The 27,642-nt window shown below is 43.2% G+C and overlaps 1 protein-coding gene and 1 pseudogene across 1 annotated transcript; one reads left to right on the forward strand and one right to left on the reverse strand.

The window, feature by feature from the left end:
• Positions 1-2,086: 2,086 nt before the first annotated feature.
• On the reverse strand, positions 2,087-4,844 carry LOC139283064 (RNA-binding protein 15 pseudogene; annotated as a pseudogene).
• An 11,516-nt stretch (positions 4,845-16,360) lies between these two features.
• Positions 16,361-25,069, forward strand: LOC139282320 (sodium-dependent neutral amino acid transporter SLC6A17-like). The gene is made up of 11 exons (XM_070901949.1): positions 16,361-16,643; positions 18,830-18,987; positions 19,827-19,953; positions 21,534-21,715; positions 21,813-21,923; positions 22,028-22,269; positions 22,572-22,764; positions 22,841-23,033; positions 23,238-23,397; positions 23,545-23,707; positions 24,653-25,069. Exons 1-11 carry the CDS (start codon positions 16,361-16,363, stop codon positions 25,067-25,069), a joined length of 2,229 nt encoding a protein of 742 aa, XP_070758050.1.
• Positions 25,070-27,642: the final 2,573 nt, after the last annotated feature.

The following is a 27,642-nucleotide window of genomic DNA, read 5'->3' on the forward strand; positions in this document are numbered from 1 at the left end:
GAACCGAGAGGCTGACCTCCCTGGATTCTCACACTTCCTCTCGTTTCAGCTGGGAAGGCTCCTGCTGTCAAAGTGATAAAGCCTTTAGGAGTTTGATAGACAATTCCAAGAACAGAAAAGGTCACAAAAGTTGTCTTCCGAAGCACTCGTGTTTCCCACGAAAGAGTAAATTTATTGAGACAAAATCAAGTGCATGTTGCACTTGGCGTTTTTTTTTTCTGACAGGTATACTTCTTAGGCCCATGAGCACTGATGATCTCCATTTCTCTCTCCAGATATCCTGAGTACACAAAACTTTTCTTTTTTTTCTCTCCATTTGAAACACAGAACTCAAATCAAAGCATGAAAAACAATCAACAGTCCTTTCACAGGAAGGCAGGTGAGGCCGCTGGAGAACAGCCTTCTCTGCTCCAATTCATTTAGAGGTTTGTTATCACACAAGTCCACTGACAGAATTGCAAAGTTTTCAACTTATAGACTCCTGATGAGTTATTAGAGATGTGCATGGCAAACATACAGCTCTTCATTTATAGGTTACATCTTTTTTTTTCTCTTTTTAAACGGTACATGCTTTGTTGGGGTAGTTATTGTATTTAGTATTTATAAACATGGGAAAAGAAGAGTGAGGAATTTAAATCAACCAATTATTGTTCAACCAAATTGAATGTGACGCCAATAAACACACAATATAAAAAGGGGTGGACACAAAAGCAACCCTGTATAATATAATACCAAAACAACAGACCTACAGTTGTGTTGTGAGTCAAGGGAGTTGATTCAACTACATGGTATTAATATTTACAAATTATTAGTCAATCCACATAATTAATAAGCAACAATTTTTATAACTAACTCAATTAGTCTATTTCCAAGCAAAAGTACCAAACATTTGACGGCTCCAGCTTCTCTTACATCAGAGTACACCGAATATCTTTGGGTTTTGTTGGTGGGCTTGAAAACATCAACTTGGGAAAATATGGATATGTTTCACTATTTTCTGACGTTCTACAGACCAAATGATTAACCGATTAACCAAGAAAAGGAAAAGTAGCTTAATCAATAATGAAAATAACCATTAGTTGCAGCCCTAAATATTAGCTTATAACATAATGCAGTTCGAGACAATACCTTGCGGTCAGAAATACACACAGAGCTCAAAATCCCCTCTCAAACACCATTTCAACAAAAAACTAAACATAATTAGCTTCATAAAGGCATTATTCGTCACAAAGTTATTGTAATGAATTGCATTATAATATGCAGGTGCTTGCTACTTGTGTCCACCCCTACACACATGTACCAGTGCTGAAAGGGACAGAAAGACTGCATTCATTTCACCTTGTACTGTCACATAACCTCCAGACGTGGCTCAGAAAGGAGCATGGCTATTAATGTAATCTATTATGCTAGAACCCTTAAATATGTATTTTAACATATCCAAAAGTAAATTATGAAAACAATAGTCCATAAGGCCAGACACCAGGAGGACTAATACAATGTAATCTTATCTTATGGAATAGTTTGTTTTTCCACAATTTCCTTTAGCTTTAAGGACTGGCCAAAATTGACGAAAAATAGAAACGCTGTCATAGTGAAACTCTGAATTAGGAAGTATTCAAAATGTTTACTTAGTAAGCAAAAAAGTAACACAGATGCACATCTGGAATGTGCCTATTAATGAGCAATGGGTAAAGCTTTAGAGCAAAAAGACATATTTCCTTAAATCACGAGAAAATGTCTATGTACATGAGTTTGATTCAATTCTCATTAAAGTCATTAGGCTAGCTGTACAAACATTATAGTATTACAAACATGTTGACACTGACCAGTTAAATCTATGCTGAGTACAGATAAAATGGAGGCTAAATACTCTGTTTTGGATCTTAAATTATTTTTTTTTTTGTCATAGGCAGGCATTGTATGACAGGACATAAAGGAGTTTCTTTTTAAAGGAGATAAGGCAACATATAGTATTGATTCACAGAACTGTAACTTGCTCTGAATTACTTTAAGCAGAGTACCTTTCAAGTAATGTACATTTATCTGATAACTAAATAGTAGAAGTGCAGCATGACACCTGTATTTATAATCACATCCATCAATTTATCAAAATGTGTTCAATTCAATGCGAGTTTAATTTCTATAAACCTTCAGCAGGATGAGATACAAGCTGCCATACAGGTTAGGGAACTTAAAATCAGAACCTTGTCGTTTCCTGTTACTCTGCTTTGTTACCGTTACTTCTCCCTGTTGTTACAACTCACAGTTTAACAGTTCATGAGTGGGAAAAGAGACATTTAATAGTTGCACTTTTTTTATGATGCTCCTCGGATAATGACCATCAACATGTAGTCGTCCTCTGATTTGGCAAAGGCTTTGGCAGAGGCATCCAAGAACTGCTGAGAGAAATCACATGGGGGGAAAGCGTGAAGGACTCCTCCGTGGTCCTTGTCACGGCTGCCCCCCACAGGGAGGCTGATGATGCCGGCCGCCTCCTTCTGCTTCAGGTAGGACACCAGGTTCTTCAGTGGTCTCTCGGTGGAGCTGCTGGCGTCCTGGAGCCCTTCATCTTCAGATTTCCCGGGCACGGCCAGGAGGATGGAGTAACTGGAGCCTGCGGCCTTGATGCGACGGGAGACTTCATCCAGCTTCGGCTGGTCCAGGCGCAGGCGCTGGCTGATCTTCAGCTGAGACACTTGACCCCCTGTGGAGCCCTCCACCAGCAGGCTGGTAGCCACCGACATGTCCCCCTCCAGCAAGTGTAGTGATGTGGGAAAGCTGCTATTCTTCAGCAGGAGGACGCCCTGCCAGGCCTGACTCAGCCTCTGTCCCCCAGGTGCCGGCTTAGACTGCTGGCCAGACTTGGCGGAGGGATGTCCTAAGCGATCCTCCTTTCTCGCTGGGCTCTTAGAGGAGTCACTGGCTTTGTGTTTGCGGTCCTTCTCAGAGCAGGAGCCTGGCTCAGCTGGGCTAAGTGTTTTTCTTCTCTTGTCTCCAAAGCCAGTGTCCTGGCGCTCTCTGACAGGGGAGGTTCTGCCAGAGCGAGGCAGACGTTCAGGGTCACTATGGCGTCCCCCATCTCGGCTGCTCCCACCTGGGCTGAGCTCTAATGAACTGCCATGGCGGCGCAGAACATAGTCACTGACGTCAGGTGAAGGATCCAACCGGCAGCCATCATCCAAATGTCTCCTTTTGCGGCCTAGATCTCGGCTTTGGAACTCACGCTCACGCTCTATTGACCAGGTCTCACGGGAGTGCCTCTCCAGACGATCTATGGGATCAAAGGCTGCCCCCCGCATCCTGTCGTGGACACCCAGGCCAGACCATTCAGCACTGGGGTACAGGTCTCTGTCTCTGAAGCGAGCAGGAAGCGGGGGGGACCTCTCTCTCACTCTCACTGAGTCAGTAAGGCGGTGGGCAAAGGGCTCAGGAACTAAGTCATAGTGCGGCAGGGGGAGGGGGAGCTGCATGTACTGCTGCTGCTGGTAGCGGTGCTCTGTGTCCGCAAAGTCCACCCTGAGTCTCCTGTCAGGGCCACCTAGAGGGAAGCCCCTCATGTTAGTACACGCAGCCTGAGCAGCATCCAAACTTTCATACTGGATGTAAGCCCACGCCTCACCTTTCCTGTAGTCTATAGTCCTGATGGTGCCAAAGCGGTCAAACTCCTTGGCCAGTGCAGCAAGTGGAACCCAGGGTCCAAGGCCCCCCACCCACAGCCTGGTCGTGGGTGTAGGTTTACCATAGCCGATTTTAATTGGGTTGTGGCCCACCACTTTCCCTGACATCGCTACTTTGGCACGATGAGCCATGTCAAGGTTCTCAAACTTGATGAATCCATAGGTGTTGCTCTGGCCTCTCACTGCCCGCTTTATGTCCACCTCTGTTATCACTCCAAACCTGTCAAACGCCCTCCTCAGGTCACTCTCCGTCACACTGACGTCCAGATTGCCCAGAAACAAAGTCCTGTTTGCCCTCTGGTCATCCTCAGGGCTAATCAGGTCCTCGTCACGGTAAACGGCACACTCTGGGATGAACGGGGGTCTATTCCTGGCGTCATACATTGAAAAATCTCTGTCTCTTTCCAGATCTCTTATGTGAGGTGGTGGAGGAGGAGGGGGGAGACGGCCCAGAGCCAGCTGCTGTAACCGGTAGTCTCTCAACCCCAAACCAGTGGGAGACAGGGGTCTCTGCGCGTGTAGGTGCCTCTGTCCTGAGGGGAAATTGTCTTTTGAAACAGGGGAGCGGCTTCTGTGTCTGTTCATGTAGACTGTCTCGATTTTCAGAGGCCGGTCGTACAACACCAGCTTGCCGCGGGCGTGTTTTGCGGCCCGGGCGTCATCAGGCCTCCTGAAGTTCACAAACGCCACCCTCTCGTCGTTTTCTCGACTTATTTTCACACTCACGTCCCCAAACCTCTTAAACTCGTGAAACAGTCCGTCCTCTATCTCCTCGTCGTTCAGCTGAGAGCCCAGTTCGCTTATTTTGAGAGTCTTGTACTCACTTTCGGGGTTTGACGGAGGCCGTGGGTCGCTGCGGGAACCGGACCTGGATGTTTCCGCGGCGATGTCAGCGCCACCGTACGGCTTATTCACCGAAACAACTCCGTAGTCGTAACCGCTACCAGCCCGACTAGATGAATTATGTCCGTCTGAATCCCTCATGTCTCTTTTCTCGATGTGTAAACTTCTCCGGGACAAAGCGCCGCTTTGAGCAGAGCCGTTGCCGTTGCCGACCGCGGACAGGGCTCCGGTCTTCTTGCCGCTCGGGTGGCTTCCTCCTCGATCTCTGCTATCGACTGGCGCTCGGGAGCGTTTCTTCACCGGCGATCGCTCCTTCCCCTTCATTTCCGAAGAGCCGATATCTGCAGTCGACAGGCACTAATCTGTGCAAATAAGCTTTCTCTAGGGCGCTGCCGCTGAAACAGTCCTTAACTAGCTTAACTTCTGCGCGGTCTCCACTTCACTCTCGACCAATCTACAAAACCGCCATGTTGAACTAACTTGCACTACTGTACAGGAAGTCCCGCCTACGCGCCTGTGAAAGAAGATAATTGGCTGTGCGCGATGTCACTCATGTGAACAGGAAGGCCGCTCGCCTATTATAAACAAGGGTGCGGCTCTGCTATGGGGTCAAAGTACAACCCTGAAGGCTGAAGTTGATTTGAAAATGACAGAAAGATAGTGATTGTGACGGACTAGAGCCGAAAAAACAGAAGTTTGCGTTTTAGATTAATCTAATCTTTGTGTTGAATTAATTGATATTAATTAAAATACAGTACGAGTTGATTTAGCCTACATGTAGGTATAGCATAACAGAGATAGCAGGGAGAACTTAAATTGGTCTGGTAAAGTATTTGTACGCGAATGCCACGTGGTGTCCTTGAAGTGAGGGCACTGGCAGTGTATTGAGTAATACATGGCACGAAAACAGCACTTGATTCACAGTGGAGGAGGGGCACCCTGTTAGACCATGTAGAGCAAGGATCTAACAAGCTGTTTGACTTGTGCAGCGGTGATCCTGACATAGGAGGAGCAGCAGGCCAGGGCCTTGTCAGGGACCAGCTGTGCATAAGTAATACTAGTTTATAGTGTGTCCGCCATGTGATGGAGCTGCTCCGGACAGAATGAGATTCGTGAAACTTGATGCTGTGGACAGTGTTGTACATTTAAATAAAATGAAAGTACATTTACTCAACTACAGTACTTCAGCACAAATGTTGAGGAACTTGTACTTTACTTGAGTATTTCTATTTTATGCAACTTTATACTTATACTCCACTTCATCACAGAGACAAATGTCTACATTTGTCTGACACTTTTGTTGTCCAGTGAAAATACATAAGTGTCAGCCCCATAATAAATCTATCCCACCCTGATATCAAACCAGATAAATATATGTTTCATGTTCCAAAAGAGACTTGGAGGTTTTCTGTGAACAAATCTTTTCTCTGCAGATCGTAACATAATCTTAAGTATAGATCTGCAGAGAAAACATCACCAAAGAAAGTGTACAGCATACCCTTTCTCAGTATACATTATAAGTACTTTATCTGCAGTAGTTATCCACAACAACCACCACACTGTATTATTCATGCAAGTGACACTACAAGTGTTGACACAGTGTGGCTTGAGTGACTATGGGATGGATAACTACTGCAGATTTACACTGTATACTGAAGGCTTTCACAATTTCCTCTCACTTTTTCTTCCTACTAAAGAACTCTTTCAGGTTGTAATTCTGTGTCATGTTTTATGATGACAATACAAGTTCAAACTGTTTTTTTTATGTGAACAGGCTGTGAGTAACAAATGAAACAGAGGATCCATTAGCAGCCTTTAGCAGCTGCACTCCTGTCAGCCAGCTAGATACGGAACACACACGTTTTTACCGCTAGGGGGCAGAGAGGCTCCTCCTAACAACCACGTCAGCTGAGGTTTATCACTGAAACAGGAAGGTGACGCACTAACAGTCTAGACTGACACAACTTTTGCTTCCTGATTATCGACTGGAAGGAGACTCAGCCTCTTCAGTGGCTGCCAGGAGTGGAGAGAGGTGTTCACTTAGAAACCTCTCGATGTCCAGTCTGTCTCCTTGGAAGATTTGTATTGGGTATTGTCTCATCACCACTCTGCATAAAACATGAAGAAACCTTAAAACTATAAACATGAAACATATGTGATTCTGTGCCGCTCAAAACAAACAAAAAATATTATAATAACTCAGTTTAACTTTTGTTGAACACATTTTATCATCACAGCCGAATGATTTACACTTTTACATTTCAACTGTGATACATTTTATTGCGCTGTTTATTTTCTGAGTATTTATATTCTATTAAATAATATTTATTATACGCAAAAATACTGAAATTCCGTTATAGACAAATGCCAAAGCATAAAATACGGAAACAAAAGACACATACACATCAAATATATACATTACTACATGCAGTACATATTGTAGCTATACACAAATCCTAAAAGCTTTACTTACCAGAGCAGCTTGTCTTCCGGTAATACCGAAATCTATTTCATTACCTTCTATAAAATCTTTACAAAGTCCTAATTTCCTGTCACGTTCCCTCTCAGCATCAGTTAAGGAACAATATCATGTACCCCCTAAAGCCTCCCCACCTGGTCACATGACGACCTGCCCCTCAGATCGTTTTGAATGAAATGAGTTTAAGAGGCGACCTTGAGTTTGTTTCCATTTCAGTTCACCCTGTAACTCTTGTTTTTCTCACAGTAGTTACACTGCAACAACCCAAGCTGTAGTGCAGCCTGTGCCATCATCCACATTATACCACATCTGTGTAGTCAGTGGGGTATTTGTGGATGTGTGGGGGCTTTTTTTATTATAATTGATAATAATGCAGAGGAATAAAAATGCTGAGGCATGTATGTAGGGCGCTCCCACGCATAGGATTACAGCCTGCACGACAGCAGGGGCAGAGGTGGTCGTACAGTTATTTAACTGTGTTCAGAGACATCTGTCTCCACTTTCACACGTGCACACTTCCATTTCTTCCAATGTCTTCCTGATGATATGCTGTTTTTCTCTGCCCAGGTGATCACAGAATATACGCATTCATTTACTACAAAGTTCACCTTTGCAAATCAAAATGTATAAAAGAATGACATCTCATTCATTTTTAAGGACTTAATTACCCTTCTGCTTGCAAATTGTGTCATATTTACTTTCATTCTTTGCTCTCAATAATTTGCTCCCAGAGTCGGACCCTATTATTTGTTGCATCAACCTTGTTGCCCCAACAATACTTGGCAGTTTAAAGATGCAGTGTGCTTTGCTGCAGGGGTATTTTAAAAGGATTATGTCGTCCAAAAAAAAATGGGGACAGGAGCTTTACCCTCAACCCTGTGTGCTGGACTGGCCCCTCTTTGAGAGACCATCTGGTGGAAGTTCTTCTATAGACCGTCACATGACCCAGCGCAGGCCCAGCAAGGCAATCTGCCACCCAGTATTAAAATGGGTTTAAAGTGTGTCTATAATATGTGGGGGGGAAATGTGTTCCTGCTTTAAATCTCTTCCCAATATCCAGGTCAGTTCCTCCTCAAATGGAGCAACGTCAACAAAACTGTGCTTACATATTAAGTAAGTAAACTTACCAAAGGGAATTATAGTCGCTGTGCTTGTTCACACCAGTAGATAACCAACAGGAAGCAACACCTTCAGTAACTTTTAAGTAGCATATTTTTTAAAAGATGAACGCTGTTTTTCACCACCGCTGCTGCCATGAATTCACTGAAATATTCTGCAACAGATAGGCGTCTCATCTGGTTTTAACCGTCAAAAACAGAATGGCATGCTGGGGGTTTTTGTTAATGAGCTGTCAAAGGGGAAATCTGCAAAGGATTAGTGAGGAAAAAACAGCTTTTAATGAGTTTCTATTTTTGTGTTTCGCATTAAGGTGAACAGCATGGCCCGACCCACTGCACCCTGGCTTTCATGTGAGACAGATGCTTAGTAACAGATCTGTTTCTACGTCTCCGTCATCAACCAACCAAAAGACAACCAATCCTTCACCTGTCTCACCTGAACCAGTTTGCAATCCTTAGTGAATTTCTTAGTGTATCACAGCAACCAAATGTTTTTTTAAATGCAATCATCTGTTTCTCACTGTATCTTGATGCTGATTCGATGATTCCTATATTTTTATTACAACCTGTGTAATAAATAAACCAACCTGGAGTGTTGCCGTATGGCGGAGCTCTGCAGTGTGTCTGTTTGAGCCCAACATGACCCACTTTCTCCACTGTCTGAACACCTGCACAACACCGGCACATCCCCGCGCACTGATGCACTCTGGGAAAGCAGGAGGTGCTACAGTACTGTGAGCATGCATGGACAGTTGGGTGTGTTTTTTTTATACATGTGACATAAAACCAAGTTGTGCAAGAATTAAAGCCCTCTGCTCATTTCTTCATCTTAGGGGAAAATGAACAGTAACGTATATTTAGTTTTGTTTCACACAGTATTGCACAGACTGTGTATGATGCGGATGAAGTAGTATTATGAAAGAACACGCCTTTCTCATAGGATCCAACATCAATGAACTTTAAACCTCATGGCTCAAAAAGTCATTGATCACAGAGAGCAAAGTCGTACATGTGGCCTGAGAAGTCATTTGCTTTGACTTATCCATTCACATCTGTCAAAAGTGTGCACATTAACTTGCTTTCAGCAGGAATTAGAGTGTATATGTAATTATGTTTGTCCAAGTGCTTGTAGTGCTAAGAATAATGGACCAGATAAGCGATATCATGGAGCCAAGTGCAGGCTGGAGCTTTTTTTAGGAGCTGAGAGTGACCCAGACAGCGCAAAACACAAGGGGAGAAACAGGAGGGAGGGGGTGGGGGAGGAAATGGATGGGGAGGGAGGAATATAAATGAGACAGGAGTGAAGGAAAAGTACTGGGCGGATGTGGTGGTGCAGATGCAGAATGCATGAGCGCACGTGAGTGGAAGTGGGCATGGGGGGGGGCACAAAAGAAAGCGGGTGCTGCAAAGCAGCGGAGGAGACATTGTGAAGTTAGAGGCGGTTGAAGGTGAACAGCCGAGAGGAGCAGAAATGTGCTGACGTCAGAAACCACGAGATACAACCAAAACCAGAGAGTAAAGATTCTTCACAGCAAGAGGAAAGACGCTGTGCAGAGGGACTGAGACAGGGAGCAAAGAAAAGGATGCTGAAGATGAAAATGTGAAGTGATCAAGATAAACTTAGATCAAGATAAACCCAGGAAGTGTCAGTCTGTCGATTGGTCCACCACTGCCATCCTGACTGAAATGTCTCTACAACTATAGGATTGATTGCAATGGCACTTTATACAGACATTCACGCTACTCACTTTGCTAATCCCCTGACCTTTCCTCTAGCGCCACCATGAGGTTGACGTTTGTGGTTTTCAGAAATATTGAAAACCACAAACATCCCGGGGGGAAATTATACTTTTTATTGTACAATTTATATTATTTTGAGGCAAATGTCTCAATATCTTCTGACTTCTCATCTTGTGCCATCATCTGTCCCATACTGTGTGTTGGTTTGTGACCAAACAACTGCAAAACTAATGACATTCCCATCAGCCTCAGCTGTACTTTGTATTTAATGCTAATTAGCAAATGTTAGCATGCTAACACGCTACACTATGGTGGTGAACATGGTAAACATTATACCTGCTAATCATCAGCATGTTAGCATTGTTATTGTCAGCATGTAGCTTTAGCATTAGATCATCCCACCACTGTGCCTGTAGTCAGCCTCACAGAGCTGCTTGCATGGCTGTTTACATGTGGTGCTAAATGAACAAGGACCAAGAACAAATCTCAAAACCACAAACTCTGCAGATCATCACAGAGGGAGTGAAGTTTAAAAAGGTTTAAAAGTATGTACAATAAATGCAGGTGTGAATAAAAGGACACGGGGTGTGTGAAGACAGAACAAAGCTGCAGCTCCTCCAAACCAGATGGGGTTGCTCGGTCATTTGCTAACCAGAGAGGGCAGCAGCACCGCTGTGCCAACAGTCCCACAGGCCTGCAATGCTGCTGATGCAGGCTTAATCAACCCCTGAAAAATCATGTGAGTGTATCACTGAGTGGCACACCGCTGTCCACTTAGCAGATGCCCTGCAGCACTTCTGCACTAGTTTTTGTGGAAGAAGACAGTATTCCTTTACAATCAGTTCTTTGCTATGCGACATGATCTGAATCCTTGTTCTTAAACTTTATCATCCTGTGAGACTTGTTTCAGTGGGCCGTCTCGGGCATGTCTTCCATTTTCATCTCACAGGTTTCTTGTCAGACATTTTCTCCCACGAGACGAGGTGACAAAAAGGTTGTGGAAGCAAAAGTGGGGTGAGGAAACACTTCAGATGATCATTTTTAATCCACTTCTAAAACTAACACAAGAGGAAAGAGGTAGAGCTGAGGAAAGGGGGGAATCACAGTGGGAGGAGGAGGAGGTATCACCGGCGTACAACTACTTAAATGACTTGTGATTTGGATTAAATAAATATTCATCTCCATCTGTCACCTATAGGATGCCACAGAAACTTTAAGCAAACTAACCCAGCAGGTCACACATGTGTGTGGATGTTTGAAATGCATTTCGTTGTTCTCCAACTAGGAAAAAGAAATTTATCGCTGGAGGAATGCAGAAAGGAGAGTGCAGAGATGAGACAAGTCTGTCATATGATCCTGAGGTTGCTGTGGCAACTGCTCCCAGTAGTCAGCTCGAAGAAGGTGCGTCAAAAGCGTCACAGAGCGAGGACCAGCTGTAGAAATAGGAGAGACGCATCAGACCCTGAGCTCGTCTTGGATGCTACACTCTGGTGTGGGTTTTAGTTCAACCTAAAAACCGTCTGAACAACATCCTCCTGCAAAGAGGTCATGTCTTATTTGGAGTCAGTTCAAACTGTACTAGTGCTCGTTAAACAGGATTTTCTTCTCACATAGAGTTTAAAGCCACTTAAATCCACATATCTACACCCTTCGAGAGACATCAAGAAGCAAGTGAGCAAACGCAGCTGATTAAGACGACCAAGGAGGCAGACATGTGGGAATGGGGGGCGAAATAAATCCATAAGGTCGGGATGAAAAATGGCCTCTCAGTGATGTCTTCCTCCACTATCTCGGTGGTATTAGAGAATATTGTGGCGGCTGGTGCATGATTTATGGTCCCCTGGGTGACTGTGTCTGCTGCAGGCGTGTCGCATGTTTAATAGAGAAATGACCACCCAGTACAAAGACGTAAAGTTTGATCAGAGAGATAAAGCTGATCGTCAGAGATTATTAGAGCATAGTCACCTAAGAAGAGTTACATGTAGTATATTCTCCTGGAGAATATATGTCTGTCCAGGAAAAGGATAAAAACAGTGTTGTGCAGAGTTTTATATCAATGTATTTCTTGTCATAACAATAAAGGGCAGTACATTTACTCAAGTAATGTACTCAAGTACAATTTGAAGTACTTGAACTACTTTACACTTCTACGCCTTTTCAGATTAGGCTTTTACATACAACACATACTGTATGATCAGTTTATGAAATATGATTCAATCATGTAGATAAAACTTTCTAAGCAAAGCAGATACAATTAGCTCCATCTTGGCGACATGAAGACCATTAAAGTCCTGCTTCCATGTGTTACATGAGTTAGTCAATAATAACAATCCAGTAATATAATAACCAAACACAGACAGGGGCCATTCTTTTGATACTTTAAGTACATTCTGTACTTTTACTGAAGTACATTTGTGAATGCAGGACTTTTACATGTAATTAAGTATTTTTACTTTTTTTACTTAAGTAGCCTAAATGATCTTCCACCTGGTTGAAGGTAATAATAACACATTTGCTCTTCTTCAAGTACAAAATGTCCTCCTTTTCCTCCTTTCACTATATTATTCATTTATTGTTCATGTATTTATTATGAGTTTTACTCATTTATTAATGCTATTCATTGTTGAGCAGTGGAAAAGGGCTCATCAGTCTCTCAGTGTGGACAACAGCCAACTGGGCTTTTGGGGACGACGCAAACAAAACCTCACAGCTGTTTTTGTCACCTCCAGAACACGAGGTGCTTTGTTCATCCCATGCTGCTGTCCTGACTGACCGGTGTTGTTGAATGGCTTCAATTTTTTATCAATTGAAATATGACGAAAGCTGCGTCACACAATCACTTCCTCAGGTAGGAGTGGATAACCTTGACAATTTTTTTTTTTTCTCTCAGCATCCCACCGTCCCGTTCAAAGATGCTGTGACGGCCGGAAGTCTTCAAAACAACAAGTGAGCGGCAGGTGATCGTTTGTCTTTGCTGATCATGAGCAGCACTTCGTGCGTCACGGTGCGCCCCGGACTCTCCACCCTGCATGTCAATTGTAGGCAGAGCAGCATGTGATCCTCCGTCCTCCAGTGTCCTGCAGCGCTCAGTCAGCCCCACACCGACACGCAAGTGCTGCCCGGCGGATGTATTCATGCCTCTCTACAGATTTACAACCGCGTCCATTATAAACCCTGGATCTTGTTGATCGCTGCTAGACTCAAGGTGAGAGAGATTTTTTTTTCTAACATCCCTCCACTCCTCTTTCTGAGGGGCAAAACGGCGCGATAAGTGTTCAGTGTCCTGGATGTGAAAAGACGGTTTCTTTCTGCGGAAAGTTCACAGACACCTGGAAAAAGAGTTTCAGTCGCTTTGTTTTATGTCTTAAACGCAGAGCCGCACAGCTTGCTCTGAGGCATGTGAAGTTGTCTGTGATCGCGTAACATTTGCATCATGACCGAGATGTCTTCTAGTTTGCACAGAGGTCAGAAAATAACCGTGTTTGACCTTGATTGCGCGCGTTCAAAAAGTCGTCGCATCACTCGGTAAAACCAGAGGTGGCAAAACACTCGGCGATCAGCATCAGCACCAGATGTGTCGCCTGGTGTTCACCAGGAGTGATCTGTGTCCAGGTGTTGATGAGTGGAGGCAGCTGCTCTGTTCAGCAGTGTTGAAGAGTTAATGAGGTTTTATGAAAAAAAAAAAAAAAAAGCACTTGACTACTTGATGTCCTAATGCTTCACAGTAGCAGTGGCTTTGCTCCAGGTCATTCCTATTTTTTTCTAAGATCTAATGTTGCCTTTGCCAGTGAAGTGGGAATGAATTGGTTGTTAAAGACTTTAGACTTTTAATACGTTGTCATTTCCGGTGTAAAACAGCTGATTAACCATTAAATGTGTGGTAGAGGCTGGTAATCACAGGACCAGTAATCGATTCATGAACAAGTGTGGCCACTTAAACTGGACTGATTGCTGAAGCTGCTGTTTTTCATCCTGTTAGTTATATTGTGTTACTGGAAGTGGTTGGAAACCTCACTACTATCTATTTATCACTGGTGGAGCACTACACCCTGTGACATCCCCCTCCTTTGCATGAGAGTGTAACTTTTACTTGGACGTTTGTGATTTTGAGCGTGTGTTCACAGTTAGGGCTGAACTTATGACCTTGTTGGTGCTGGAAAGTTACCAGTTAGAGAGTTAGATATGTTGATTTTAATGCATTTTGATACATTGTGATGATGAATAGTATGTTTTTGTCAGAGTTGAAACAATTAGTTGACTGACTGAAAATGAATTAATATTTTGATGATCTCATTTGTGAGGATTTGCTGCTTGTCTTCGTCACATGTGACAGGATATCTTTGAGTTTTGGACTGTTGGTTGGACAAAACAAGTCATTTGAAGACATCAACTTTGGCTCAGGAATTTATAACAGGCATTTTAAATATTATTTTAGACATTTTAGTTAATTGTTAGTGCCAGCTCTAGTCTCGGCACTCTCTCTTCACCCGTCCTTAGAGTATCATATCCAAGAACATCAGAGTCACAACAGAAGAGAGTTGCATACATACCTGACAAACTGCTTCCCTTTACATTACAGCAGACATGTTGTAATTCCTACATCATTGTTGTACTAATGCATAAATGATTACTCTGTATTGCACCCTCAGCTGTGGATGTCATTTACGTGGTTTTAGTGGAGGTGATGTACAGTATGTGGCCATGTAGAAATACCCTGCATTGTGGCGCATGCAGAATGTCTGAAAAGGCGAGAAAGAGAATAAATAAATATACAGAGAACAGACAGGTATTTGCACAGGTTATCTAGTCATGGGTAATACAGTTCTTCTGTTTTTAAAATGTAGATTCTTCCGAGGACAAAGCCACAGTCGACACAGGAGAAAGATAACATTACAGGTCCACCGAAAGGCTTTTCTCTGCCGTGGAAAACAAGCCTTTACTGGGATATAAAATCCACACAGCCAGACTCTTAGCGTCGGCTGGGCTCATCTGAACTGCGTGTTTTTTGGATTATTGGTTGGGTGAGTTGATGTGTTTTCATTTCTCGGTGTTGGCTGGATGATGCGGCCTCTGATTGATATTACGTGTCTTGTATACTGTAGGATGGGATTGAATGACAAGACAGAAAAGCAGCGGCCGGGGGGGCTTTACTGTTAATGCACACAGGATTATGAAGACTTGTGAATGGCCGTGGATTATTGCATCATAGGCTCATCTTGACATGCACAGAGGAGGATTTTCTGTTGTGGGATGAAAAAATACACAAGCAAATGCACCTTCTGAGCAAGAATTAAGGACTTTCTGAGTGTTTGTAGCTTTCTTGCCTCCGTCAGGAGCTCGGAGGGCGTTTGTGAGGAGTTTATGCTCTCTGTGATGTTAAAGGCTCGTGTGCATCACTGCTGTTGCATCACTCTCGAGGTGCAGCATCTTCACCCAGCCCCGCTTCTCTGTTTCCTTTAGTCTTAAATGTTCCTTCTGCTTTAACAGGACTTTGGTGACTTGATCAGCCACAAGCAACACAGAGAATCAAAAACTGTGAGACTCTCTTTTGTTTGTTTTATCGTTTCTTCCAACAGTGTTCAGCCAACCTGCAGGCTTTGCAGTGTTGCATTTTTTTAATGGAGAAACGACTCACTCAATAAGTAATGAACCTACACAGAGGCCCGTGATGTGGATCAGGAGAACACATGACGGCACTTCATCCCAAGCTGGGATGTTCACTTCCTCCATTACGTTTGGGTTGAACCAACCACTCCCTGAGAGAGGGGTGAGGATGGATGTTGCTGTGAGGCTTCAGAGGATTAGGGGATTTACTGGGGAAAAAAAGCTTCACTAAAGTTAAGCTTTGCAGAACAGGGAAATTAAATAGAACAATTTGTAGGATTGGGAATTTTTCGTAACCAAAAACACTGCGTGAGAGACAAAGAGCTGTGGCGTTTGTGTTTTTTTTTCAGTGTAAAAAGTGCCTGCTCAAGTTCCTGTTGAGTTTTTTTAAAGAATCAGGTTAAGTTAACACACAGGTGTGACGAATGGTCTCCTGTCCTCATGTTGACACCCTTCATGGCTCTGGAGAGGCATAACCATGTGTCTTATTACGAGCCTAACCAAGCACTAAATGGAGGAATAATTGTGTCAGCGGCTGTGTGAAGTGTTATTTAAGAATCAAAGCCAGGAAGTATTTTCATCACTGTACATTAAATGGTCCTTAAGGACATCCTTTTATTTAAAATGGAGACTATTTATGGGATTTCTGTCCAATGATAGAACATTATTACATTTTAATTTTGATGATGTCCTTGAAACACAATTTTCTATTTGACCTTTCTGTTTTTCTGATGCAGGACTGAGGCAAAGACCTGAAATCATTCTTCAGCATCTCCCTCATAGCCACATCCGTCCATCTTTCCTCCACTCTCTGCCTGTATCACTTCCTCCTGCTCCTACCAGTCTCGGTCTCGCTGTCTCTTTCTCTCTCCACCCCCACCCCCCTTTTCCCGACCCTGATGCCGAAGAACAGCAAGGTGACGCAGCGCGAGCAGAGCCATGAGCACGTCACAGAGTCGGTGGCTGACCTGCTCGCACACGAGGAGCCGCTCGACTACAAGAGCAGCTCCCTGAACGTCGGAGGGGCCGCCGGGAAGAAAGTGCCGCAGATAGAGGTGCCAGAAAACGATGGACGCCCCGCCTGGAACAGCAAACTGCAGTACATCCTGGCCCAGGTGGGCTTCTCTGTGGGCCTGGGGAACGTGTGGCGCTTCCCTTATCTGTGCCAGAAGAATGGAGGAGGTGGGTCACTGGCATCAGTCCAAACTGCAGTGATGCACAAGGCACAATGTAACTGACCACATTTATGTCACTGCTCTCAAGTAGACATTTACTACAGAGTTAATTCACTTTTTCAGATGTTTTTAAAATCAGTAACTTCGTCTTCACTTAGAGCCCACAGTGGTGGGATATCACCATGACCCTTTGCGATGGTGATAAAAAGGACAATATGACAGACAGTAATTGCTACTAATAAACACTAATGGCATCTAATGGCATTTAAAAGATGGCATAATCACAAAAGTTCTAAATGTAGGAACTTTAAGTATGTTTTCCATGAAGTGGAATGTGTTATGGATGAGTCCACCACTTTGCTCCAGACTGACCGATGATTTGTAAAAACATGATTCCATGGCGTTTTGCATAGTGCCATCATCAGGTCAAATTTTTTATTTGTCACGCGTTGGTTTTTGTGTTTAGTGCTCATTAGCAAATGTAAACATGCTAACACACTAAACTAAGACATGTTTTACATTATACTTGCTAAATATCAGCATGTTTGCATCGTCATTGTCGGCATGGGCGTGGACTCTGAGTCTTGTTCTATTTTTCTAACAATCTAGTTTTAATTAAGCAGGATATATCAAAGTAGTTTTACCCAAAAGTTACAATACCTCCACTTGGGTATGAGATTTTTCAGTCTTCACACTATTACCAGCCCTGTTTGACACAAGTGATATATATATATATATATATATGTATATAAAGTCAACATCTGCTCAGCTGCTTGTTTAGCTGCCTGTCTAGCTGTGGTTCACCTTAAGCAGCTTAGTAACCCCCCCGTTCATCACAAACTACGTGCCACTTCCATTCAGCACAGAAGTACCAAGAGAGCAGCTGTATTGTGCAGAAAACAGCCAAGTCTAAATATAGCTGCACTATTGATTACTACAGCCGGCAGGGCGGGCCGGGCTCAACCCATACTCTGGTAAACAAAAAAGAGCTCGATAAAAAAATGAACGTAACTGTATAGTGATGACGATTTATTTTGGTCTGTGGTGCATGTAATTGGAGGCGTACACAGTGAAAACCTGTGTTCACTATAGGTGAGAAACGCAGTGTCATCGTGAATTGACAGACACGCTGCTGCTTACGTTGGAGTCTTTGCTGCTTTACTGCCCGTGTCTGATTTACTGAATATAGGCAGGATTTATTGCCTATAGGGAGGATTTACTGACAGCAGACTCCCAGGCCACTCAGGTTATGTGACCTGGCGACATTTTTCACTGCGTAATTTTCTGTCAGGCAGCCAATTACAGACACATTAAAGACCTGTGTTGTTTGGGAGTTATCGCAGTGTGGGCTCCTCTCTCTCATTTCCATCCTCTATCATTTCTCCCTCCTTTGTCACGTCTTTATGCTCGTGGCTCTGTCGTATATATCTCACCTATCACCGGCTCCAGTTTAAACAACCTGTGATGGAGTGGATCTGCTTGAGGATCCTGGCAAAGGCCCAAAACTCCTCACTACATTTAACCTCTCTATCCTCGCTATTTCAGGTTTCTTGATTTAGCCTTTCGCCTTCCTCTCTCCTCTCTGCCTCATTACTCTGCCCACTATCAAATGTGTGTGTGTGTGTGTTTGTGCCACTGTAAGTAATTCCTACTTTTGATGTATTAATAGCAGTACATGCTATAAGTCCCGGATGATGACTCCCCTGTCGCACATAAAACACAGTTGCATCCTGATTATGCCTCTCTGGATTAAGCTGCAAAGGGACAAATATAGATTTCCATCAAAATGAAAATGAAATTCAAAGAATATTCATCAGTGGAGCCGAGGACCTTAAATTTGGGAGGGTGCAGGAGGAGGGGTGGATGGGTAAATATATCTCACTGAATCACCATATCACATTATGCAAGTTAAACGGATGCAAGACGGTTGAATTTCTGTACAAATGTTGCTGGTATTAAAACACAAATGAACAGGAAACCTTGTTTATACACGTCATCACATTGTGAAAGGACCAGACCAGACCAGTATATTTGCATGTTTTAGTCCATTTACTACAAATACAGGAAAAAAAACAAGGAAACCATCAAGGAAAGAGCAGATCTCAGATTTTTTTTAAGGTTGTACATGTTGCAGGGTTATTTCATTTCATGATGTAGTACAGGTGTTTCTATGACATGTTCCCTGTTTTTCAGGTGCCTATCTGGTTCCCTACTTCATCCTCCTCCTCATCATCGGCATCCCGCTCTTCTTCTTGGAGCTGGCTGTGGGTCAGAAGATTCGACGTGGGAGCATTGGGGTCTGGAACTACGTCTGTCCCAGTCTGGGCGGGATAGGGGTGTCCAGTCTGATGGTAATGGGGGAACAAGCACTGATTTTATTTATTTTATTTTCTTCATTAATCGAATCAGAATCATCTGTCATCTTTACAGCCATAGACCTAAAACATACTCTTGACAATACTTTCTTTGGTGCACTGTAGCTGTTAAAGTCTCTTATGGTGCCTCAGAAAAACAGTTTGACAGCAGCGTGGTGGAGAGAAAAAGTGTGGGTCCACTGATAAGAATCAGGGAGGTTGTAATGGGGGAACAGCTGTCAAACCCTGCAGTTAAAGAGAAGCACATCTGCTGAATGTGCACCATTTTAAGGATAAAAACAAGACACTGTTCTGTCTGTGGGATTTATAAAGGTGCCTCTGTCTATCTATCTATCTATCTATCTATAGCATGTAACAACCATGAAACTGATATGGCAGAGGAGGATAACGTTGCAGGATTTACCACAACAGCCCCCACGCTGCCTCAGCCTCTCTTGGGCTTATGGGAGGTATTGACGTGTTTGAGAGTGAAAGGTAGCCTTTCTTTAGAGTTGCTCGGCTGGTGCAGAAGTAGCTATAAATATCTCGTAGAAGATCAGTGTTGAAAAGAGAGCACTTTAATTATTCATGCTTTCCTCAACCTTATTTAGCTTGTGAATGTCCTGGCTGGCAAGACTGCTCAGAAGACTGACAGCAACATGGGACATGCACAAAGCATGCTGCCTCATTTGCATACTTTTCTCTCCGTGTGCAGATCTTATTATACAGTTTAGTAGAGGTATCAAATGTGACACCTTATGGTGATTTCAGTTTTATTGTAATATGTGCTGGCTGTACTGTAAAATATCTATATATCTATCTATCTGTCTATCCAGGTGTGTGGCTTTGTGGGTCTCTACTATAATGTGATCATCGGCTGGAGCATCTTCTATTTCTTCCAGTCCTTCCAGTATCCTCTTCCATGGAGCGAGTGCCCAATCAGAAGAAATGGGACACTTGCCAGTGAGTGACATTAAATACTAACTAGTCAAGTCTAGTCAAGTTTATTTATATGCTACATGCTAACTAATTTCACTAAAAAACAAAAATGTCAATCTCAAGGTGGCACTAGAGGAAAAGTCAGGGGACCGCCAGCGTCAGTAGGATTCATTGTCTGGGGACCGTGAACATCTGTATCAAATGTCACGGCAATCCATTGAATAGTTGTTGAGATATTTCAGTCTGCATCAATGTGTTAGAAGACCGAACAACATTGCTAGCATAAAATCATAAACAAGAAATACAATTTCAGTGCAGAAACAAGTTGCTACAAATTTAAGTAATACAGTTTTAGAAATAGAAATAGTGCAGTAGAGGAGATTAATCAATCAAAGGAACAGGAAAACAGGAGAGTTTTTACTGTCATTTAGAAAGTTGCTAAATTTGGGGCACATTTACATGTAAACTCATCAGGGAGTTGTTTCCATCATACAGAAGCTGAATGCAGATTTGATCTAAAGGGAACTACTGGGTTTATTCTTCAAGGATATTAGAAATGTATTTTAGCTCTAGGCCATTAAGTGGTTCATAATGACGAAACTGAAATCCACCTGTCGAATCAAATGCCATTACAGTAGATTAATTCTTTCATTTAATATCATGAGTGCGTACATTTTCAGGATTATGTTACAACAGCCATTAGTGTCATTATTATGGTCAGTCTTTGTAGCAGTATGTATATGGTTCCCACAATAATTCCTCAATGGGCTGCCATGCTACAAGCTTTAGCCCTGCAACCACACAGTAAGCAGATCAGAAAACTTCCTTACAACTTTCTGTCACGACTTCACACACATAATCCAGATTAAAAACCTTCTGGAGTTCATTTGATTTGAAGTGATAATAACATAACCCCCAGGGGCAGCGTGCGTATGACTCAGCAAGGCTGCGGCTGCTGGCAGAAAGACGGGGCGCAGAGATTCAGCCGCTCAGACTGAAGGACGCTAATGCTGAAGGACAGCGGCAGGAGTGTAAAACATTTTTTACTGGAAGCACAGAAACTGTTTGTGTGCTTCTCACACGTCTGTATCCGCGTATGAGGCAGACAAGGCGTCATCTTGAACTCAACAGATTTAGATTGTCATACATCTATAAAGAGCTTTCCCTGCATCTGTACGTGTCTTATGTGTCCCTGTATAGATACACCTGCACCATTATGTGGAGGAACATAACACTGCTGGCTCTAAACTCAGCCACACACACTATATATATATCATTTCCCCAAGGTAACAAGATAATATATTGTGTGTGCACTGTAAAAAAAATTCAGGTGTTGTGAATCAGAGGTTCATGCTTTGCATACTAAGCACACAGATGACCTTGTTTAGCTCGCTTTACGTCGGAGAGGTGTAAACCAGCAGAGGATTGAGATATTGACCCTGAGCAAACACTCTCAGTCTTATCATATTTCTCCTTCAGCCCTCTCCATCTTCCTTGCCGCCACATCCAAACCTCCCTGCTGCATCTTCACATCCATTTCTTTTCCTTCATTATCACCCAAACTAAAGCTCCATCTCCTTCTGTCTGTAAAAAAAAAAATACAGTTGTGGAGCCGGAGTGCGACAAAAGCTCAGCTACGACCTATTTCTGGTACCGTCAGACTCTGAACACCACAAGCAGCATCGCAGAGAGCGGCGGTCTCAACGTGAAAATGACCCTGTCTCTGCTGGTGGCCTGGATCATCGTCTGCCTCGCCGTCATTAGAGGAATCGCCTCCTCTGGGAAGGTAGTGGAGGAATGGATGACATGAGGAGAGAAAACAATGAAGGAGAGCACTTGTTTCTCTTTCCTGAATGTATGTTTTCCCTTTTCCACTTTCACAGGTGATGTACTTCAGCTCTCTTTTCCCCTATGTGGTGTTGTTCTGCTTCCTGGTCAGGGGTTTAATGCTGAAGGGATCAGTGGATGGTATTGCTCACATGTTCACGCCCAAGGTGAGACTGACAGAACTGCTTCGTCCAAGTATTTTATTCAGCCATGTTGAAGAAATGCTCAATAATACAGTTATAAAGTGACTTTCTCTCTCTGTCTCGCACAGCTGGAGAAGATGCTGGAGCCCCAGGTGTGGAGGGAGGCCGCCACCCAGGTGTTCTTCGCCCTGGGTCTGGGGTTTGGAGGAGTCATAGCCTTCTCCAGTTACAACAAGATCGACAACAACTGTCATTTTGACGCCGTTCTCGTCTCTGTCATCAACTTCCTCACTTCCATTCTGGCCACGCTGGTGGTGTTCGCTGTGCTGGGCTTCAAGGCCAACCTCATGAATGAAAAGTGTGTCGTAGAGTAAGTTCACACCTGCAAAAGCTATTTAACCTATTTAGCTTGACCATATCAACCATTTGTAGACATGACCACAGTTCTGGTTTCACTAGCCAAGGTTTGGAGATATACTGTATGCCTTTTGAAGCTCCTCCACTTCAATTAAATCTGTATAATCTATATACCTCTATATATATAATATAATATGTATATGTTTAAGTTGGTCCCAATATATTGTCCTGAAAAGTCTGTGTTGAGAACTACTAAGAACAGAGTTAAATGAGTTAAATTCCTTGGATATGTCAACATACATCATATCTCTGTAGGAATGCAGAGAAGATCCTGGGGTACCTCAACTCTAACGTCCTGAGTCACGATCTGATCCCCCCACATATAAACTTCACCCATCTCACCACATCAGACTACGCTGAGATGTACGGGGTAATCAAGACGGTGAAGGAGGGCGGCTTCGCCCAGCTGGGTCTGGAGCCTTGTGTCCTGGAGGACGAGCTCAACAAGGTGAGTATATCTGCCAGATCCACAGCATGTTCTGTCAGTTACCTGTTTTCACTTTTCCCTTTCACCCTCTCTGCAGGCTGTCCAGGGCACCGGCTTGGCCTTCATCGCCTTCACAGAAGCCATGACCCATTTCCCGGCGTCTCCGTTCTGGTCAGTCATGTTCTTCTTCATGCTCATCAACCTCGGTCTGGGCAGCATGATCGGCACCATGACGGGCATCACCACACCTGTCCTCGATGCCTACAAGGTCCAGAAGGAGCTTTTCACAGGTAAAACTCCCCCATCAACTCCCTCCGTCAGAACAATACATACTATTAGTAGTCGAAACCCCTTATTCAGCACATTTGAGAATGGGCTACATTAGGCTTTGTATTATTGCTCCGAGTGTACTGAATGCAAAACACTCAGAGGAAACAAAACAGATTACTGGCAATAAAACCATTTTATTTTTCCATTTTCTCCATTTGTTTCAGTGTGTTGCTGCATTGTGGCCTTCCTCTGTGGCCTGTTGTTCGTTCAACGCTCAGGGAACTACTTTGTCACCATGTTTGATGATTACTCTGCCGGGCTGCCTCTCACTGTAGTGGTCATCCTAGAAAATCTGTCTGTCGCTTGGATTTATGGCACAAAAAGGTACATCTGGCTGTACGTTTGTGTGTATGTGTCTGCAATTCATCATGGCCAAATATGAACTGTAGAAATAAAACATTCACTGGAACGCAGGAGTGTTAAATAAGTGGAATCGAATCATCTTTTTTGTTGTTGTTCTGTCTCCGTCAGGTTCATGCAGGATCTGGAGGACATGTTGGGTTTCCGACCTAATATGATTTATTTCTACCTGTGGAAGTACGTCTCCCCTCTGTGTCTCATTGTGCTCATCTCAGCCACAGTCATAGAGTTGGCCATCAGCCCACCAGGATACAACGCATGGGTCCAAGAGCTGGTCAGTCTGTGTGTGTGTGTGTGTGTGTGTGTGATGCCAGCTGTCTTCATTCATGTTGTTTTTAAATTCTACAATTTTAATGTTTTCCTATTAAAGGGTTTCTTCCATCCCCAGTCAGGGATGTCATTTGTTGTTTGTAAAGCTCTCTGAGACAAATTTGTGATTTTGGGCTATATAGATAAAAGTAAAAGTTGTTTTTTGTCCTCTATACATGCCTCAGCTTCTTTATCCTGTTTTTAAATCTAATTTTTGTCATAAGGAATTTGTACAAATAGAACCTATTTATGACAATATGTGTGTGTCTCTTTGCACGTATTTAAGATAATAATAGTGAGCAGGTGCTCAGACTGAAAACAGTCTAAAGCCATGCTAGCAGCTCTGTGAGGCTGAACAGTGTTGCTTTGAGCTAAATGCTAACATCAGCATGCTAACATGCCCACAATGACAAGGTTAACAAGCTGATGTTAAGCAGGTGTAATGTTTACCATATATATAATCTTAGTTTAGGGTGTTAGCATGTTTATATTTGCTAATTAGCACCAAACACATAGTACAGCTGATCTGACGGGAATGGGAGGTCATTAGTTATACAGTAAACTAAAGTATTGGACTAACTGAGATTTTAACCTCATGATGGCGCTGGATGAAAAGTCAGTGGATCACCAAAGTCAGCCAAATACATCCACTCAGGACCATTAATGTCTGTCCAAAATTTCATGGCAATCCAGCCAGTAATATTTGAGATACTTCGGTCTGAACCAAAGTGGTGGACCAACAGATTGAGCCACACAGCCAGCATGGCTAAAAAAAAACCCAGACTAACATTCTCCACCACTGCTCAACAAAACAACCGACTCAATTTTAACAGTTAAAGGCAAAGATTTAGATTTTTATGATAGAAACATTTTGTCACATAATCACTAAACCCTCTCTGTGTGTCCACAGGCTCAGGAACGCTTCCAGAGCTACCCTCCCTGGGCACTGGCCATGTGCTTCGCTCTCATCATAGTGGCCATGCTTCCTCTCCCTATTGTCTTCATCGCCCGTCGCTTCAACCTGATGTCAGACGGCTCCAACAAGCTGTCCGTCTCCTACCGTAAAACCATGATGAAGGACATGTCCAACCTGGAGGAGCAGGACGAGGCCAGATCCATCCTCGGCGCCAAGCCCGGCGAGGCACCATCGTCGGTGCCGGCACGCAAAGCCTACCTGGCTCCAGGAGGGAACAAACCCCTGGACCCCAACTCCCTGTCTCCAAACATCTGCTACGGTACGAGCTACCAGAACGCTGCCATCAGCCCCACCACACCGACTACACCGGCCACGCCCGCCACACCCGCCACACCAGAGTCTGACTCTTGACTTCTGTCCGAACACTCCTCTGACATCCAGCCCTGTAACACAGTTTACCTTTCAGTCTCCACCAGGGGTCACTGCAGCGCAGAGAATCCCCACCACTGCCCTACAAACACCACAAAACTGTATGTAGCCGCCCAATTTATCATCTGAACACACGCTTCCCAAAACAACACCCAGGAACAACCTGCAGCAGGAGAAAAGTTTGCTCTTTAACAGTAGATCAAACACTGAAACCAGGGTGGGATTGACAGTGACACGCTGCACATCTGCATCTATTCTGCATTTAACATCACAGGGATTAACATGAAGTTCTGTGATCTGCTTTTCTTTGCCTTAGCATAAGGATGCTCAGCAGACACAGCCCCCCCCCAACACACACACACACAAAGTTTAATGCACATCTCAGTCTGCACAGTGAAAGAAAGAATGAATGTAGAGGAGCCAGTGTAGTCCTGCTGGTTGAACAGGTTTTCACTCCGTAGATGAATGTGAGTTTAATCATTTAAAGTCAGTGTTTGCGTCGCTGCCCTCTGTAGTGGCACTTTGTGTCAAAGCCATACAGTCTAACACAAAACAAGTTATTTTCTATTAGACCTCATGCAGTGATTTGAGTGAGTACATGCAGTATGTCTACATGTGCACTGACATGCACCTCTGCTCTGATGCTCTGAAATACAACACATCTGTGATTTGTTTTCACAGGGGTTTCTTTGTGTTTTGTAAACTATGCTTACGGCTGCTCTAAAGACATCCATCATGTTCCGTTGTCTTCATTCCCGTTGTGTGTTGTGAGTAGCCAGTTTTGTTCTCGTTCATTCTGTAAACAGCGGTGTACAGTATAGTGATATGATGTAGGATAATACTATTTTTGTTCCAAAGCCACAGTCTCATCATCAGTTACATGTACGTTATATATAACTTGTGGAAATCCCTCACACACTTAAAAAACTAGACAACAAAAAACTTGAAATCTACATATTTATATGACAGAATAACAGAAAGGATGTGCTGAATTGTGTTGTTTTAATTCCCCAGTGGCAGGAAGCACAGCTTGTTCATGTGAATTTGAAACAAATGTCCATTCCTTGCTTGAAGCACTTTTGACCTACAATGACAATGCTACAAAAGCACAAGAGAGATTTTACGCTATTACTAACAATAACTGTTGACCTATTGTTGTGAACATTAATGCACATGTGGAGTTGAGATAACTGCTACGATGAATAAGCAATATATATTTATGTTGGAGCACAAACTATGTTCACTATGGACCAAAAACATAATGAACATGAAATAGAAAAATCAGCAATGGACCAAAAGATTTAGGACCTTAAGGAGCAAAAATCCAAATTATGGAATCTTAAACTAATCAGCTAATTTATTATGAACTTCCGTAAGTCTTGGACATACATGCACAAACAAAAACACACATGCACACTGTTTCTGGAAAACATAATAAGCCTCTTGAAGTGTTGTTGACGCAGACAGCAACATTAACTCGGTCATGTGGCACCACGGTTCCTTTGTGATGAAGATCAGTGACTCCTGGTTGAACAGATGTTAAACCAGCAGACACTCTGAACGGGTAAAGTTAACACGGACATCTTTCCCTGCAACACACTGATAGTGAATAGTTCTGCAAAACTGTCAACACATTCAAACTGAGCACATTCAAGTCCCTGTTTCATGGAAGAGGAGACCTTTATTTATTTTTTTATCACAATATTCAAAGCCATGGTGTTGAGGATTAAATGGACTATATTTATATTCCTGTATATTTGCAGTGTAGGTGTGATGAGCTACAAAGATTTATCTTTTAAAAGTGACCAGTATATATATATACTGTATATTTTCATCCCGTGTGATGCTTATTTAAATTGTATATTTAAAGACGTATGTATTTTGTAGTTTGCGTAGCTGATTCTTGTTGTGGGATGTGAAACTGCTGCTGGGAGGTGGAGGTGACGTGTGACGTGAAGCAGCTGGTTCTCTGTTGTGTTCATGAGAGCTGTGTGTTCCTCTGGCTGCACCTGGTGTTGGGAGACAGCCGCTCACCTGTCTCCACTATAGGTTTACTGGTCTACTTGTTTTTAGCCACACTAGCGCCACCTCCATTTACAGATTGTTTACCATGAATCCCCTGACTTCACATCTAGCACCACCATCTGGTCAAAACGTCCACATTTTGCATGCATGACATGCAAGCAAGCGTTCAGCTAAAATTTTGCATTCATACAATTTCATCAGAATGTGAAGAACATGAAAACCTCCTGTTATTCCAACTTGGGTGTGTTGGTAGCTACACTGCTAGACTCATAGTCATTCAAACAGCTGAAACTAGCTACTTTTGCGGTGTTACATATTTGGAGCGGTTCATTAACAAGTGAAATCAGACACAAATAAACAGTGTATGGCTCCTTTTCAATTCGCTGAACTGATTCTATTAGGTACGTGAACGTTTTCCCCAACTCAGTCACTCGTAATTACGACATGACATGAACGAGGGAATAAGCACAGCTGAGCCTAACTACGGCTGAGACTGGAATAGTGAGCCAAATCAGAAGGAGTGCTTTCAG

This window comes from Enoplosus armatus, chromosome 3 (genome assembly GCF_043641665.1).
Source record: "Enoplosus armatus isolate fEnoArm2 chromosome 3, fEnoArm2.hap1, whole genome shotgun sequence".
Taxonomy (NCBI): Eukaryota; Metazoa; Chordata; class Actinopteri; order Centrarchiformes; family Enoplosidae; genus Enoplosus; species Enoplosus armatus.